The sequence below is a fragment of the Neopsephotus bourkii genome, unplaced genomic scaffold (genome assembly GCF_033783945.1).
Source record: "Neopsephotus bourkii isolate Nb327-2 ecotype Australia unplaced genomic scaffold, CSIRO-AGI_Nbou_v1 NB_463, whole genome shotgun sequence".
Taxonomy (NCBI): domain Eukaryota; kingdom Metazoa; phylum Chordata; class Aves; order Psittaciformes; family Psittacidae; genus Neopsephotus; species Neopsephotus bourkii.
The window spans coordinates 2,199,621-2,214,303 of NW_026900965.1; the positions used below are offsets into that span (position 1 = coordinate 2,199,621).

A 14,683-nucleotide genomic window follows, 5' to 3' on the forward strand; every position below is an offset into this window, starting at 1 on the left:
GAGGATGTTTCCCCAGGAGAAAACGAACCTGCAAAGACCCAGCGGGAGCCCCGTGGTAACTCCTTTTCCTCACGTTTTAATCTCAGGAGGGGGCTTTCTTAGCTCTGGCCCCAGTCCGTGGTCACTGGTGAACAGCGGTGCTGCGGGATGCTCTGCTCCATGCTGGAGCACAGACCCAACCCGGGATGCTCTGCTGACCTCCCTGGTCACCATCAGCAGCAGGACATCCCTTCACTTGTCCCCATCCCTCCCGAAAGCAGCTCCATGCAGTGGGATGGGGGGAAAGCTGTTTTGGCAGAGCCAGGCGCTCTCAGAAGCCATCCCAGCCCGTCCCATCCCTCCCAGCCACCGGATTCCTTTTATTTCCCTCTTTTTCCCCAGTTTTTTGTCTTTGAGGAAACTGACCCAGCAGCGACTCGCAGCGGAATCGCGGTCCCTGCTGGTGGCACAACTGCTTCCTTCAGCCTTATCTTGAAGGAGCAGGCAGGCGGGAGGGAGCGGCCGGTTCCACACAGAGCATCCTTCTTCCCCGAGTTATCCAGTGTAATCCAGAGGCTTTTATTTCCTTGTACAACACGGTATCAGCAGCCGGCAGCTGGGCCTGGAGCCGGGTAGCGATGGTAATCACCGGCCCTGAAATCAACGTTCCAGTTAGGAAGGGAGCAGGAGCTGTGGTGTCTCTATTAAATGGAACAGGGCTCAGATGAAGCGCTTTTCAATGCAATCCAATTAGCTCCTAAATTGAATTGTAATGCTTTGGCTAATATACACCCCCCAGCACAGCCCCCTCCATGCATGGGAAGGGAGTTCAGCCTTGGTTTAATCAGATAAAACCCCATTTATTTGCTTCCTTTCACTGGCTCGTGCATCCTATCAAGATGTGCAGGGCTAAAACTCTCCCTATGTCCCTTTGGGGACCTGCAAATCCCCCCTGGAGTGGGATTCACCAGGGAACACTTGGGTTTTGGAAGTAGAGGTGAAAAAATGCCCCATTTGCCCCACTGATACATCCACACAGACGGTGGCCTGAGGATGGGTTTGAGGACCAGTGTGTTCCCAAAGAGGGGTTGAAGGCATCCCCATAGCCCCAGCTGGTACCAGAGTCCCAAGGGAATGGGTGAGGAATGAAGGCATCCTGATGGTTCCAGGAGCTTTTCATACAGAAAAGAGGTGAAAATGGGATTTTTCTCCTCTCTGATCTCCCTAAGCCGCTGTAGCAATGTATTTTCTCAGATATGTAAATCTGAGCTTATCCCATCTTCATAACAATTACGGAATTGGGCTTAACACTCATCCAGGGACGTGTTATTTGTTGAGCTGGAAGGAGATTGTGTTGCAGGAGAAGCTGATGCGCTGCCAGGGGCTCAGATGCTCACAAGTGCAATGAGTTGAGCCCATCCTCAGCCTGTCCCTGGGGTGCATTTCTGTCCCCTCCCCAGCCAAAGATGGGGTCAGACAGTGCTGTGGGGACACAGAATCCCCTTGCACACCCTATTTTTGGCCACTTTCTCACCTCTTCCTGCAGAGGTTTATTGCTTTGCTCCGTGTCGGGATGAATCGATTGCAGCAGTCGAAGTTAATGGGAGACATCAAAGCGTCTCAGAGCAATTTGTTAAGTAAATAGTGAAAAAGGAACTTGGCCTAAGCAAATAGGGGAAGGAGGGAGGCAGCTCGGGGGGCGGATGAAAGGCTCTAAAGGCAGAGGAAGCTTCAGAGGCTTGGAAATGATGGGGAGGAAGAAAGTAATGTTGAGAAATAAACAGCAAGTGCCAGGAGTTTCAAAGCTTCCAGCATCTCAGATGTGAATTCCCAGCTTTCCACCCTGGAACCCTTCAGGAAGGGGAGATGCAGTGGTTGGATGTGAGATAGGAATTGTAGGGGGCCCTGTCCCCAGGTGCTGCTGTGGGAGTGGGAGCACAGGCAGGAATCTGGGCTGGGGGTTGGTCGGAGCAGCATTAGGCTGGGATTAAAGGCTGGGAATGGATTTCCAGGCTCTGCAGGTGTTGTTTGAGCCTGGAAAAGCTGGGGTTGAAGCCAGCACCTTCCAGCACGGGCAGGGGAAGCAGCGAGCCAAGGCTAGCCCTGTGCATTATTGATGGGGCAGATAATGGCATGCATCCCACTGGCTCCTTGATGAAAAATTGATGGCTTGGGAGAGGGGTTCCATTGACTTACACCGACTCTTTGTTCCTGAACAAACACTGGAGGAGAGGTGGATGAGGGATGCTGCAGGGGGTGGATGCGGGATGCTGCAGGTGGTGGACATGGGATGCTGCAGGTGGTGGATGTGGGATGCTGCAGTGGGCGGATGCAGGATGCTGCAGCTAGTGGATGTGGGATGCTGCAGCGGGTGCAAGGCACAGGAGGCTCTGTGGGTACCCTGAAAGGGTTGGGGCAGAGCATCCCTTGTCTTAAAGCACCGTCAATTCAATCTCAGGATGAAAGTGGAGTTTAATGAGCAAATTATTCAGGCAATTATTCTCCGCTCAGAAGAATAACTCCCAAGGGAGAACTGAAGCCCAAAGGAAGAGCTGAGGCCCAAAGCCACCCAGCACCTCCAAGATGTGGGTCCTCAGAAGTTAATTGAGCGTTTGAAACATCAGAGGAGCGTGTTGGGAGAGGAGAGGGTTTCCATGCCTGCTTCCAAGGCATGGAAATGAGGTGCTGTCACCACCAGAGCCACCCGGCCACCGAGTCACCTCCTTGGCTCTGCACTGCTGGGTGGAGGAGATAAGGCAATGGTGGGATGAAAGTGGGATGGGGAGGATGGGCTGGTGTTTCCAAGGGATTCCTTTAGGCAGGCAGCTCTGCTGGCCCCCATGGAAGCAGCGATTGGACATCCAAGGGATGCTAAAGGGGAACTGATCCCTGCGGAAGGAGCAGCAGGGCCGGCTGCTGGCTGCACCCAGAATGCACCCATCTGGGTGGTTTTAGGTGCTGAGCTGCTGCAGGGAGGAGTTGCTATGAGGAGGGTTGTGTTGTAGCAACAGCCACCAGCGTGCCAGGCTGCTGGAATCCCTCTGCCAGCAGAACCCGGCTGGGAAGAAAGCGTTTCCTCATGCTCCAACTGCCAGCACCTCCCTAAGTCCACCACAGGGACAGGATCTGTTCCCTGGGGGAGGTTTGTTTGGGGCAGGCAGGAGCTGGCATCCCACCGGTGGGCAGAGCTGGACACAGGAGCGGGGTGCTGAGGACTGGGTACCCCAGGAGCGAGGATGACGATGTTCTACAGACCCTTCTCCTCCACTGTGAGTGCTGGGGCAGTGGTGGGGATGGGGGTATGGCTCAAGGGTCCAGCCATGAGAGGATGTGCACCTTCCAAAGTGTCCCCATCCTCAGAAGAAGCTCTTCCAGCCTTGTGCCCCCACCCCTGTGGCATCCCCAAAGGGGGACACTTGAAGCATCACAGCCGGTGATGCCAAAGGTTTTGGGGCAGAGCTGGATCCTGACCCCAAAGCAAAGGTGTTTCCTCCAGGAGAGCTGCACCCGCTGTGGGGAAGGGGCTGAAGGATGCTGCTGCCCCTCTTGGAGGGCTTTCTCAGACTGCTCCTCATCCTCACCCTCTGGTGTCTCCTGCCAGCTCCATCAGGATGATGTGTCCCTCCCGGCGGGTGATGCCATGGCCAGCATCCTGCCTGGAAAGCAGCCGATCCCACATAGGATGAGAGCATCAGTGGAGGAGCAGAGGTACAGGGACCTCTCTGGTTTTGCCCTCTTGGCTCCTTTTCACCCTCCTTGGGGTGCTTTCCTCCTTCCCCCATTCTCCCCATGTTTTCCCTCCTGCCCCGTCCCTGCCCATCTTACTCCTCATCCCCTCCATGTCCCACTCTTCCTTCACCCCATCCCCACCAGCACTTGCCTTGCCCCCTCACCCCAAACAGGCTCCTGTCTCCTGCAGAGGGTTCCCTGGCCAAGGCTTTGCTGCTGTTTCACTGCTGGCCAAGGCTGCCCCTGCTCTCTGCTCCGCAGGTCCCAGGAGATCACTGGGGACCACCCGGAGCCGGTGAGTGCAGGGGATGCGTGAGGAGCAGGGGGCAATGGGGGGACTGCAGCATCCCCAGGGCAGGTCCTGGCTCCCATGGGGACCGAAGCCAGGCTGATGTCAGCTCTGTGCTGCACGAGTGAAGCTCTGGGTGGGCAGTAAGTGCTTGGCTGGAGGGGCTTTATCTCGGGTATGAACCAAGGCCTGGATCAAACAGCTCTCGTGCAGACGGGGACAAGGAGCTGAGCCTCTGCCCCCCCCTTCCCTCCCGGTCCCTCTTCCCAAGGCTGAGTGATGCTGCTGCACCCCTGCGGGCCGCTGGCCAAGGCCATCCCCAAGGCTGGAGCCAGGGCCAAGGGAGCTGCAGGCAAGCAGCTGCACCCGGCCAAGGTCCCACTGCTGGGATGCTTCCCAGCGCGGCATGGAGGGATCCAGGAGGGGAAAACCGCCCTTAGGGAATGATTCCCCCCCACAGCATCACCTGGCACAGCGTTCCCCAGCCACAAGGGTGCTAAAACCTCCCCAGGCTCATTGTGTAAAACACACTTCCTCCCGTTGTTCTTCATTTTTAAAGACCTACAAAGCCCCATAAGGCTCAGAGCTTGAGGGTGACCCCAGCTCCAGCACTGCTTCCCCCCACCCAGTATCCTCTGGGAGAGTTGTGTTTCCCCCAAGGGGAGGGTAGGAAGAGATGGGGAAATGGAGGGGGGTCTGTTGGTTGAGGGGAATGGTGAGTGTGTGGAGAGGTGAAGGTTTGGAAGAGCAGGAGAGAAGAATGAATGGTTGGAGGAGGGTGGGTGGGTGCGTGGATGGATGGATGGATGGATGGATGGATGGGTGGATGGACAGATGGGTGCATGGATGGGTGAATGATGAATGGATGGATGGATGGATAGATGGATGGATGGATGGATGGATAGAGAAGGATGTGTGAGTGGAGAAGGAAGGATGAAGAAGAGAAAGATGGATGGATGGATGGATGGATAATGGAGGGGTGGGTGGATGGGTGGATGATGAATGGATGGATGGATGGATGGATGGTGGATGGATGGATGGATGGATGGTGGATGGATGGATGATGGATGGATGGATGGATGATGGATGGATGGATGGATGGATGGATGGATGGATGGATGGATGGATGGATGGATGGATGGATGGATGGATGATGATGGATGGATGGGTGGATGGATGGGTGGATGGGAAGGAGAAGGCTGGCTGGTTGCAAGAGGAGGGGGAACCCCGGCTGTTCCTCAGCTCCATGGTGGACCTGACGATCCTCAAGACCCCTGTCTCGGTGCTGGGCTCTTGGTGCTGGGCAAGCCCTGCCTGGCAGCAGCTCTGCTCCATGCTGGCAGGAGGCGAGCAGCTACCGCCTGGCGCTGGAGCGGATGGCAGGGGCCGTGCTGTCCCTGCGCCAGCAGGTCACCAGCCTGGAGGTGGACAACAGGCACCTGCGGCACAGCCTGGCCTCGTGGGACGAGCTGCGCCAGGAGCTGCTCACGGATGGGGACATGGACGTCATGACCCGGGAGGAGCTGCTGGACAGAATGGGTGCATGGTGGGGACGGGGACCCCTATCCTGGTGCCCCGGCCCCTGCTTGGGCACTTAGGACGTGGTTCCGGCTGTTGCAGGCACTCTCAAGCATCAACTGGTGGCCGGTGCAGCGGAGATGAGGAGGCTGAAGGACCGTGTCCAGCAGCTGCAGAATGAGCTGATCCGGGTAGGGACACTGAGGGCTGCCTGGGTCAGAGCGGGGTGGAGGAGCAGGGGGGTAGCAGGGAGAGCATCACCCCAATACCCATGCCTGGAGAGGCTCCGGACCCCCACCGTGGGGCTCTCCCAGCCCAGCAAACGATGCCCCAAGGCTCGAGGCTCAGCACAAGGTCTCTGGGGGCTTTCCTCCTTCCTCCCCTCCCAGAAGAACGACCGGGAGAAGGAGCTGGTGCTGCTGCAGCAAGCCCACCGGCAGCAGCAGACGGCACTGAGGAGGTGCCGGGAGAAGGTGGCCAAGATGAAAGGCTTGGAGGAGGCGGTGCGGCAGCAGGAGAAGGTGAGCGTGGGGCATGAGGCTGGGGTGAGAAGGATGGACTGGGGGGCACGGTGCTCTGTGGAACAGATGGGACCCTGCGCCCCCCCCCCAGTGCTGTGGTGGCTGGGGAGGTGCGATGGTCACTACAGCTTTGTGTTGAGCTGGTGGCATGGGGCTGGCTCTGCTCCTTCCTGCAGGTGATGGAGGTGATGGAGCGGGTGCTGCAGGAGAAGCCTGCTGGGACAGGCAGGAGCACTGGGAAGCTGACGGGTGGGTGCAAGAGGGGATGGGGTCCTCAGATGGGGAGCTGGGGACCGTCCCCTCCCGATGGACGGCACCATGGGATGGTCTGCGGTGGGTGAGCAGTGCTGATGCTGAGCCCTCCACATCCATCCCTGTGCTCCTATCCCCTATCTGTATGAAGGGGGTGTAAAACACATCCCAGTGTCCCCCCCACGCCATCCCACAGGTGAAGGCCCCTCCAGGGAGGTGTACACCGTGCTGCTGGCTGAGAACTGCAGGCTGCGGGAGGAGCTGGCCAGGGCCCCCCATCATTTGCCCCGCATTGCCCCACAGTCCCCAGCCTTGCCGGTGAGAGCAGAGAGGGGGGCACAGGGCTGGGGGGCATCGCATGGGGTGAGAGCCACCCCTATGAGCAGGGGGTGGGAAGTGGGAATGTGGCATTGCCTCTCCCCCCTCCTGTCCATCGCAGGGTGGCTTTGGGGCCAAGGAGAAGCTGTCCCTGCTGGCCAGGCTGGAGGAGGCACAGGCCCGCGGGAGGGTGCTGGAGAAGCAGGTGGGTATCACCCACCCCATGCAGGGGGCTCTGGGTATCGTTTGGGGGGGGGGGGTATCTGTGTGCCCCACTCCTGGGGTGAAACCAGCCTGGTTTGGGTCTGTCCCAGCTGGAGGAGGCGGCGCGGAGCTGGGGACGGGAGAAGCAGGAGCTGGGCACCCGGCTGCTGGAGCGGGAGCACGGCTTCCCTCACATCCCCACCACGGTGAGCACCGGGGGGGAACCAGGGACACCCCACATGGGGGGAAGCAGGGGGTCTCCACCATCCCACATCAGGGGGTTTGCCTTGGACAAGAGGGCGGTCCCTAGGGCTGACCCCCCCATCCCAATGCCCCCGGTACCCCAGACCCTGTTATTGAAGGGATTCACATCTCCCCAGGAGCTCCCCCCTTTCCCCAGCAGATCCTGCCAAGGATGACATCCAGGGCTCACCTGAGGACCCCCCAGCCCCTGGCTCCCCTGCCCTAACCCAGCCAGAGACACCAGGACACCAAACGCTGGCCAGAAAGGAGCCGGTGCTTTTCCACATGGAGAAATCACAGAGGCGAAGCAGAGCATCACAGCCACGGGGACCACCCCGGGGACCCCCCAGCAGCAGGGAGGGGTGCAGCAGCGCCATGGGGCAGCAGCAGGGTTGGGGTTGCTCTGGTTTATCTCCCCCATTGGCGTAAGCGCAGCCTTGAGCACGCTGGAGCGAAGGCAGGGATGCAGCAGCCAAGGCTGTGGCCGTGAAAGCGTCCCAGCCGTCCCCCAGAGCCCAGCGCTGGGCTGGAGTCAGGCTGGAAGGAGATGAAGTGGATGCTGCCCGGATCCAGCTCCTCACAGCAGGGGCTCGAGCGGCCGCAAGGTCAAGTAGATGGGTTTGTCCGGGATCAGGATGAGGTCGAACTTGGTCCCCACTTCCACTGCTCGCATGGTCTCGATCTTGAAGTTCTCCAGGATCTGGGATGGGGGAGAACAGAGCGGATGGAGGAGCAAAGCGCTGTCGGGACCGACCCCCAGGTGCCTCCTCCGCTGCGGCCGTGTCCCAGCAGAGGGATGCTCACCTGCATGAGGAAGATCTGCATCTCCAGCTCCGCGATCCGGCGCCCCAAGCACTGCCGGGGGCCGAAACCAAAGCCCAGCCCCTTGAAGTGCTTGGGGTCAGCCCCCAGCCAGCGCTGCGGGATGAACTGCTCCGGCTTCGGGAACACCTCAGGATCCCGGCCCATGGCGTACAGACCGACCTGCACCAGTGTCTGCTTGGAGGGAGGATCAGCCCTGTGGGTCTGGGCTCCCTATGGGGCTTCACTGGTGCTTGGTGTGCAGGGATCCAGCCCCAGTGGATGTCACCCATCCATGCCCCGGGTCCCTCCTCCACCCACCCAGAGCCCCATGCGGAGCCGGTGCTCACCTTGGGAGGGATGCGGTAGTCCTGGAGGATGACCTCCTGTGTGGTGTAGCGCTGCAGGGTCACCGCCACGGGGTGCAGCCTGGGTGCGGGGACAGGTCCCATGCACCTCACTTTGGGCACTGCCCATGTCCCACCCTGCTCCACAGCACCCAGCAGCGCAGGAGGGATGGGGCTGGGGTGTTTGCTGCCACCCCCCTCACCTGAGCGTCTCCTTGATGGCCGCTTTGAGCAGCCGGATGCTCTTGAGCATCTTCACCCTGTCCCCCGCTGCCTCCCGCTTGGCAGCCAGGACCTCTGCCCGCAGCTGCTCCTGCACCGCCGGTGCCCGCGCCAGCTCGAACATGGCCCATTGCAGCGTCATGGAGGTCTGGAGCGGGGCATGGAGCGAGCTCAGCACCCACCGGGCCCCGCTCCCTGCCCAGGCACCCTGCGGGCTCCTCACCGTGTCCACCCCGCCGGCCATCATCTCGGTGACGCTGGCCTTGATGTCATCCAGGGGCAGCTTGTCCTGCAGGATGAGGCTGCAGAGGATGCCCATGTACTCCGCGGTGCTCTTGCGCTGCAGGCGCAGGTCCCGGTACACGTTGTGGATGCATTTGTCCGCTGAGGAGAGACACGGACGTGGCCTTCCTCCCCCCGGGGCCATGGTGGAGGAGGAAGGCACCAGATGTGTGCTATTGCCCCATGATGGTGCCTTTTCCATGGTCCCTGCTGCAGGACGGAGCAGTGGCTGAGTGGGCACAGAGGGTGATGGATGCGGGTGCACAGCGGGTACACCCTACCAGGAGATGTGTCCCAGGTGCCAAAAGCCCTGTGAGGCCACAAGCCTCTCTGGGAGAGATGCTACCCTCAATGTGATGCCTTTCCATCCCTCCTGGATGGTTCCGCATCCCATAGGCTCCAGATGTGGAAAGCCTTCCTGAGCTTGGCGGCCCTATGCTGGGCAGTTAGACCCAGGAGAAGGGCCCCGTGCTGGTGAGATGATGCTGCCCTATGGAGCCAAGCCCTCAGCAGGTCTTTGGGTGACAGAGGAGGAGCACTCACCCTGGGAGAAGATGGCATCCCAGGCCCACACGTGGTCCCTCCACGTCTTGGCGTTGAGGTGGCGCAGGAGGGCGGGCGGCAGGTAGAGCATGGGGGACGTGGTGTGGAACATGAGGGCCACGGCGTCGATGAAGCGCTGCGCCTCGGGGTCCACGAAGTCCTGCAGCAGCCCCAGGCGCTCCCCGTACAGCACGTGGCACACGGCTGCAAGCACAGCACCTCTGAGGGGACCCATCCCCATCCCCATCCCCATCCCCATCCCCATCCCCATCCCCATCCCCATCCCCATCCCCATCCCCATCCCCTCCACCCTCCCAGGGGCTCCATCCCTGGCAGTGTTCAAGGCCAGGTTGGACAAAGCATTGGGTGAGATGGTTTAGTGTGAGGTGTCCCTGCCCATGGCAGGGGGGTTGGAACTGGATGATCTTAAGGTCCTTTCCAACCCAAACCATTCTGTGATTCTATGGGGCTCACTCTGAGCATCACGGGGCCGTGAAGGCATCCCTTGGTGGGCAGGGCTGGCTGCTGATTGGTGACCAGCAGGTGATAAAGCAGTGCTTTAGCATCAGTGTTGAGTTGTTCCCTACTTGTCCGCAGAGGACCCCCTCCAGACCCTGCAGCAAAAGCTTGTTTCAGCTCTAAGGATGAAGGTGGAGGAGATGTGGAGCCTTGCCCACCTCCCGCTAAAGGGTGTTTCAGGGCACGGGGGGACACTCACACTCCAGGGCGAAGCGGAAGAGCTCATGGGTAAAGTCTGCTGTCCAGTATTCCCGGCCGCTCTTCCCAACCTGGGCTCGTGCCCGTCGGATGAAGTCATCTCCCACCTGGCTCAGCAGGGGCACGAACCCCTCCACCACCTGCGGCGACAGCACCTCCTTGTTGAGCATCAGCCGGTCCGAGCGCCAGGCCTCCCCTGTCCTGCGGGATGCCAAAGGGGGGGGGTCAGAGCTGTCATCCCCACCATCACCACCACCACCATGGGCAAACATCCCCATTGCCCTCCTGGTGCTGCCGGTGCTCCCACTCACTTGAGGAGCACGCCATAGGGCTTGTTGCGGTAGTCGCGGTAAGCCACCCATGGGGGCACGCTGAAGCGCTCCGGTAGCGTCCCCTCCGCCTGGAAGAGGGTGGCAGCATCCTGGGGGGTGATGATGTTCACGCTCTCATAGACTCCCAGCTTCTCCCTGCCGGGGTGAGGAGAGGGGCTCAGCCCCATGCATTGACCCCCATCTATGACCCCCCCCCCAGCTCTTCACTGCCCTGGATCAACCACCTTCATCCAGCACCCCCTAAATCAAGCACTCTCCCCCTCACATCCGATCAAATCCCACCTGCAGGTCACATCCCAGGACTCAGCACCAGGATCAGGCACCCCCAGGACTCAGGCAGGCGAAGCAGGGAGGTGTTGGACCCGGACCCCCATCCTTCCTGGGGCTCCAGACCCCATGGAAATCAAGGGAAGGTGCAGAATCCCTCCTCCCAACATCCCGCATCTGCAAGGCGCGGGTCCCCCCTCTCCCCCTTCACAGCAGCGAGCCTGCCCAGCGCACAGCAACCCAGGATGCTCCCTCCAGCAGCTCAACCGCCCTTTCCCCTGGAGCGGGGCTGGGAGCAGCAGCAGCAGCATCATCCCGACTGGAAAAGCAGCCGGCGCCTGGAGCAGGGCAGGATGCGGGGGTCAGGCTCAGCCTCACCTGTAAATGGGCCCGAACTGCTGGAACTTGCGAGCCATGATGTGGTGCAGGTTGTGCAAGCCGCCCTCCTGCCAGAAGCGGTAGAGGTTGAGCCAGCCGGCCCTCCAGTCCCCGGGCAGCTGGTTGAAGGGGCGAGGGGGGTGCACGGAGGGGCTGGCGGCCCCCCCAACCCAGCGGGACAGGGTCGGGGCGCATCCCCGCAGGGTGCTTGGCTTGGGCGCAGCGCGGGCGAGCATGGGAGCGGCGCGGGACGGAGCGGGGCTGCTCTGCGCTTATCTCCCGCCTGGCCTCACTCAAGGATTGATGCCCTCGCCCGCCTCCCGCCGCGTCCCGGCCCAGGGACGGGGACGGGCTCAGGGCGTTTCGCCCCGGCAAGGAGGCAGATACAGGGCAGGGGCAGCCAAAGGGACTGGGGAGAGCATCATCCCCCCCCTAACCCCAGCCGCAGCCTTGCCATGCCCAGGACTTGAGTGGTGTGGGGTGACAAGGGGGGCCGTGCTACCGCTGAAAGGAAACCCCAGCCTGCAAGGGGAGAGCTGTTTTGTCTGCAGAGTAAATGACACCGGTGGTGTCTAGGGGACAAAAGGCAGAATAAAGCTTGGGCAGGACTTGGGGACCGCCTGGACGCTGCTGGGGGGTCTCATCTCAGCCCTCCCTGCAACACGGGGTGCAGGGGGAGGCAGGTGCCCCCCTTTCTGGGCTCTCCTGCCCCAGAGCATCAGCAGGCACCCCAAACACTCCGACCCCTGCCATAAGGAATAGCTTTTGGGGGTGTTATGGCCTGGACAGAGCGTGGTGGCAGATGAGGTCCCTTGTTCGCAGTCCCAGTAACACTCACTGGCAACCAGCTAGGGAGTGGGAGAGATAATGAGGCCGGGGAGAGAACTGGGGCATTTCTGGGCCTTTGGGGTGTCCCTGGGGTCTTTGCGCTGTCCCTGGAGGCTATGGGAGGATCCCAGGCAGGTCCCTGGACATCCCCTGGGGTGCCCATAGGGCAGCATCCCACAGCCTTTCGCTTTCCCGGGAACCGGGAGGAGGAACGGGGCAGCATCTGGGGATGCTGCACCGGGAACACTGAGCCGGGCTGCGCGGCGGCTGCGATACCAGCGGCGGCCACCGGGGGGCGCGTCTGCCCCGTCTGCTGTCCCCGGGCTGGAACCGGCACCGACACCGGCTCTGGGCCCTCCTGCCCGGGTCCCTGTCCCCTGCCAGGGACCGGCTCTGTCCCCTCCTGTCCCAGGTGCCATTGTCAATGTGAAGGCACCCGCCTGGATGAGCACCCACCAGCTCACTGTGAGCAGCCCCACACACACATGGCGGCACAGAGTCACCCCCTTGTCCTTCACCCCTGCACCATCCCTGTTTTGGTTGCCTCCTTTCTGTCCGCAGGAATGGGGTCAGTCCAATTGGTGCTCCCATAAACATAGACACGGGCTTAATGGACATGGAGGGACACACGGGCCCCATCAGCCACCACCCACAGCCCCGGAAGGTGACAATCACCCCGTGTCACCCCTGCACCCCTCTTTCCACCACCTCCCCAAGCACCTGGAGCCAGCTCATGGGCTCCATCACACCCTGTGGGGTGGGCTCTGCCTTCCTCCCTCCGAGGCCTCCAAACGTGGGGGCACCCCCCCCCCCCCAGCAGTGTTTCCACTTTCAACACAACGGAAGCGAGCAGGAGGGGGCCGGAACCCGTGTGGTTGGGGGGGCTCTGGTGTGAAGCAGGGGGGAGCAGGAAGCGGGTCAGGAACCCGCAGCATCCCTGCATCAGTGGGGCCAGGGCACCGACTTTCCCCCCTGCCCCGGTGGCCTCCTCCTTGTGCCACCCCGCTGGGACAATGAGGGTCCCTCCAGTGGGGTTTCCTCTTGCTAAGAGGTGGCATCTCGTGGGTGTTGTGCTCTCACTTTACACCTATGGGGCTTTCCCCGTGTGGGTCAGCTCCACAGGGAGCTGTGACTCATCCCACATGGAATCACAGGGTCACAGCCTGGTTTGGGTTGAAGGGGCCTTAAAGTTCACCCAGCTCCAACCCCTGCCACAGGCAGGGACCCCTTCCACTGGAGCAGCTTGCTCCAAGCCCCTGTGTCCAACCTGGCCTTGAACACTGCCAGGGATGGGGCAGCCACAGCTTCTCTGGGCACCCTGTGCCAGCGCCTCAGCACCCTCACAGGGAAGAGCTTCTGCCTAAGAGCTCAGCTCAGTCTCCCCTCCTTGACCTCATCCCTCTCGGTGCTCCTGGGGCTGGGGATGCCAACACACACAGAGGGGAAGTGTTTTGGCAGCTCATCCTTTCCCACACTTCTGCTGTGCGTAGCCAATAGGAACCAGTCAGAATGGGGCTGAATTCAACCAGGGTGATGCTGGAAGCAGGTCTGTTGTGGGGGAGAACAAAGGGACTGCATCCCATTGCTGGGATGGAGAGTAGAGCCGGGCAGGCAGGATAAAGGGCATGGAGATGACTGCGTTGTTTTCCTACCTTAAAACACAACCTGGCCCCATCCATCTGTTGAGACAGAGAGGACTTCCAGCTGCTGCAGGCCAGAGCATCACCAGGCAGGTTCTGCTCTGCAGAAGGGGATGCCCCAGCCTGTGCAGGGCAGCATCCCTGGGGTATTGCGGGGCTGAAAGCAGGAGGCTGGAGCACCCAGAGCAGCTCATCAGGAGGATGGACCCAGCCAGGACAAGCTTTAACTGAAACAGGGGCAATTCCAGGTCGTTGTCACTGTCTTGCTCCATTAAAGTGAATCTCCTCTTACTCAGTTACTGTGCGCTGTTGCAGGCCTAGAAGTTGCCGGGTTGCTGCCTGGTTTTGGGATCTCCATTGAGCTGGGATGGGGAATCTCACCCTGATGGGACGTGTTCTTTGGCTGGCATCACCCCTGGGGGATCTCGGGGTGGAAATTCATGGCTGGAGGGGGAAATTCATGGCTCCACATAAGAGGAACAGTGATTTATCTGGTGTTAACTTCCCCAGCACCTCATTTCTAGTAAGAGGCTGCATTTCCCACTTGCATCACCCGCCTCGTGGCATAGCATCACCCACGTCCTGTCCCCATGCCGCAGCAGAGCCATGCACGGACAGACACAGCAGCCCCAGGCTGGTTATATCCACAGGGAATAGCTGCAGGGCAGCAAACAGCCCTGTGGATAGAGCACAGACACATCGGAGACCAGGCAAACAGGCCGGGTGGAGAGGAGGAGCAGGGTGGGTGGCACGGTTTCGGGTACCCGATCCAGAGAGATGAGGTCGGTTCACGGCTCCTGTTTGCCAGGCAGCGCCAGGTGGGATGGGCAGGACACCCATGGGAATGCTGACGGAGCGGGAAGGGCTGGACGGGCCGAGCCCGCAATGAGATGTAATAGGAGGAAAACGCCAGGAGAGGGCTCGGGCTCATCTGCTCCAAGCGATGGGGAGGATGGAAAACGCTCCCGTGATGCGGCAGCACCTCTGCATCCCCTCCCCATCCATCTCCTGGCCCTGGGAGCACCCCGATTCCAGGCTCCCGCTGGCTCCTTTGGGGGATGCTCTATGCTCCCAGCCCACCAGGAAAAGCTGCCCAAGGGGATGCTATGGCTGGAACAGCATCTCCGCGGTCAGCACATGCCCTGGGTGCTTTGCATGGAGCAAGCAGGCCGCTACAGGGGGGTTCCTCAGCAGCGTTTGCACCCCCTTTAAGGCAGGCACAGGATTTCCTGGGTCTATTGTCCTGCTGCAAGGCTGGAGGCAGAAATAACCC

General features: G+C 60.8%; 2 protein-coding genes across 3 annotated transcripts in view; one reads left to right on the plus strand and one right to left on the minus strand.

Moving 5' to 3' along the window:
* The window catches only part of CCDC33 (coiled-coil domain containing 33), a 41,863-nt gene extending 34,584 nt beyond the window's left edge, over nt 1-7,279 (plus strand). Inside the window, exons 14-23 of the mRNA XM_061350016.1 lie at nt 3,581-3,687; nt 3,970-4,003; nt 5,341-5,536; nt 5,618-5,706; nt 5,905-6,036; nt 6,213-6,285; nt 6,485-6,606; nt 6,728-6,811; nt 6,921-7,148; nt 7,214-7,279. Of these exons, the coding sequence (XP_061206000.1) occupies nt 3,581-3,687; nt 3,970-4,003; nt 5,341-5,536; nt 5,618-5,706; nt 5,905-6,036; nt 6,213-6,285; nt 6,485-6,606; nt 6,728-6,811; nt 6,921-7,148; nt 7,214-7,279 (1,131 nt within the window). The remainder of the gene's footprint in view (nt 1-3,580; nt 3,688-3,969; nt 4,004-5,340; nt 5,537-5,617; nt 5,707-5,904; nt 6,037-6,212; nt 6,286-6,484; nt 6,607-6,727; nt 6,812-6,920; nt 7,149-7,213) is intronic.
* Nucleotides 7,280-7,436: 157 nt separating this feature from the next.
* LOC133210443 (cholesterol side-chain cleavage enzyme, mitochondrial) lies at nt 7,437-11,315 on the minus strand. Of its 2 annotated transcripts, XM_061349815.1 has the most exons (9): nt 10,943-11,314; nt 10,277-10,432; nt 9,967-10,166; nt 9,249-9,452; nt 8,647-8,807; nt 8,405-8,571; nt 8,205-8,283; nt 7,858-8,049; nt 7,437-7,753 (listed from the first exon to the last, which is right to left on the minus strand). In XM_061349815.1, exons 1-9 carry the CDS (start codon nt 11,176-11,178, stop codon nt 7,631-7,633), a joined length of 1,518 nt encoding a protein of 505 aa, XP_061205799.1. In that variant the 5' UTR covers nt 11,179-11,314; the 3' UTR covers nt 7,437-7,630. The 2 variants fall into 2 exon arrangements, with proteins under 2 accessions (XP_061205799.1, XP_061205800.1); XM_061349816.1 differs by lacking the exon at nt 7,858-8,049 and having other exon boundaries at nt 10,943-11,315.
* Between the last annotated feature and the right edge of the window lie 3,368 nt (nt 11,316-14,683).

Bases quoted from the DNA above. Each gene is read 5' to 3' on its own strand.
- LOC133210443 (XM_061349815.1), bottom strand. From the start codon at position 11,178: ATGCTCGCCCGCGCTGCGCCCAAGCCAAGCACCCTGCGGGGATGCGCC. The intron at 8,808-9,248 runs GTGAGTGCTCCT...GTCTCTCCTCAG, and splicing joins GGATGCCATCTTCTCCCAGG to CGGACAAATGCATCCACAAC. The intron at 7,754-7,857 runs GTGAGCATCCCT...CCCCCATCCCAG, and splicing joins TGCAGATCTTCCTCATGCAG to ATCCTGGAGAACTTCAAGAT.